Genomic DNA, 1,624 nt, shown 5'->3' with positions numbered 1-1,624 from the left:
GGAACATCTTAAATACCTGCCTTGTGGTGTAGTGGTCAAGATACTTGCCTGGTAAACAGGAGGGCGTGGGTTCAATCCTAGCCGAGGTATAGAGGTTTATCCTTAATATAATTTGAGGATTTGACCAATGGTACTAGCCTACTGCTGGAGTAAATTGACTTTTCACTTTCAGTCCTATGCGAGCAGTAGAAATAACTACCATTATGAAATAAAAGAATGGACCGAATTTGTTATGAAATTTAATTCCTCATTGTTACAGAGGACGATACGAGGCAAGCGTGGAGATAGACGGCGAGGACAAGCTGATGCACGCCTACGAGGACAAGGGCAGCTTCGGTGAGTTGGCCCTGCTGTACAATATGCCCCGGGCTGCCACTATCAAGGCGACCAGCACAGGGTCTCTCTGGGCCATGGACAGGAAGACCTTTAAGCAAATCGTACTGAAGAGCGCGTTCAAGAAGAGGAAAATGTACGAGAAACTCATTGACGCTGTGCCCATGCTGAAGTCATTGCAGGTAATGGTCTTCTTCTTGTATCTTGTATGTGCCTTGTAATTAAAGCTTTTAAAAAGAAGCACCTACCTTTGGAACAGAAGTAGCTATACTAGACCTTGGGCTGGCGCACTACCGTGCCCTTAGATTGAAAGATAGTAGCTTAAAAGCTCCTAATGAAAGCTCCTAAAAAGAAAAAGCTCCTAATTAAATAATTATTTCACAATAATTATTTAATTAGGAATCTTCAAGAAATAAAATTAAAAAGACAATTCAGATTCGTACTGAAGAGCGCGTTCAAGAAGAGGAAAATGTACGAGAAACTCATTGATGCTGTGCCCATGCTGAAGTCATTGCAGGTAATGATCCTCTCGTACTGAAGAGCGCGTTCAAGAAGAGGAAAATGTACGAGAAACTCATTGATGCTGTGCCCATGCTGAAGTCATTGCAGGTAATGATCTTCTTCTTGTATGTGCCTTGTAATTAAAGCTTTTAAAAAGAAGCACCTACCTTTGGAACAGAAGTAGCTATACTACTTAGACCTTGGGCTGGCGCACTACCGTGTCCTTAGATCGAAAGATAGTAGCTTAAAATAAAATAGAAATAATTATTGTGAAGTAATTATTTAATTAGGAATCTTCAAGAAATAAAATTAAAAAGACAATTCAGATTTGACTTTCAAAAACGGTTGGTCCAGTGGTAACGCGCTTGCTTGCCATGCAGAAGGTCCCGGGTTCGAATCCCCCCATCGACAAAAATTTGTACTCGTTTCGATTGCAAATATTTCAACGGGTTACTTTCTGGTGTTCTCGTGTTGACCCAGCACCAAAATTTGTACTCGTTTTTCGATTGCAAATATTTCACCGGGTTACTTTCTGGTGTTCTCGTGTTGACCCAGCACCTAAAAATTTGTACTCGTTTTTCGATTGCAAATATTTCAACGGGTTACTTTCTGGTGTTCTCGTGTTGACCCAGCACCTACTTAAATGGGAAGTAATGTGTCTCTTCTCGCCCATCTGATGAGAGGCATACTACGAGATGGGCATGCTACGACACAGGCCACATGCGTCTAATGTAGCAGTTGTTTCATTGCTACGAAATAAAAACGGCGGTGGAACACTCATCTTAAAAAA

The 1,624-nt window shown here is 41.4% G+C and overlaps 1 protein-coding gene across 1 annotated transcript in view; it reads left to right on the top strand.

Moving 5' to 3' along the window:
- Positions 1-259: 259 nt before the first annotated feature.
- LOC103521753 (cAMP-dependent protein kinase type II regulatory subunit-like) overlaps positions 260-1,624 on the top strand; it is a gene marked incomplete at its 5' end in the record, with an annotated part of 13,011 nt that continues 11,646 nt past the window's right edge. Inside the window, 2 exons of the mRNA XM_008486859.2 lie at positions 260-515; positions 782-850. Coding sequence (XP_008485081.1) covers positions 260-515; positions 782-850 — 325 coding nt within the window. The remainder of the gene's footprint in view (positions 516-781; positions 851-1,624) is intronic.

Source organism: Diaphorina citri, unplaced genomic scaffold (assembly GCF_000475195.1).
Source record: "Diaphorina citri unplaced genomic scaffold, Diaci psyllid genome assembly version 1.1 scaffold5873, whole genome shotgun sequence".
Classification (NCBI taxonomy): Eukaryota; Metazoa; Arthropoda; class Insecta; order Hemiptera; family Psyllidae; genus Diaphorina; species Diaphorina citri.
This window is presented reverse-complemented; position numbering and strand designations above follow the sequence as displayed.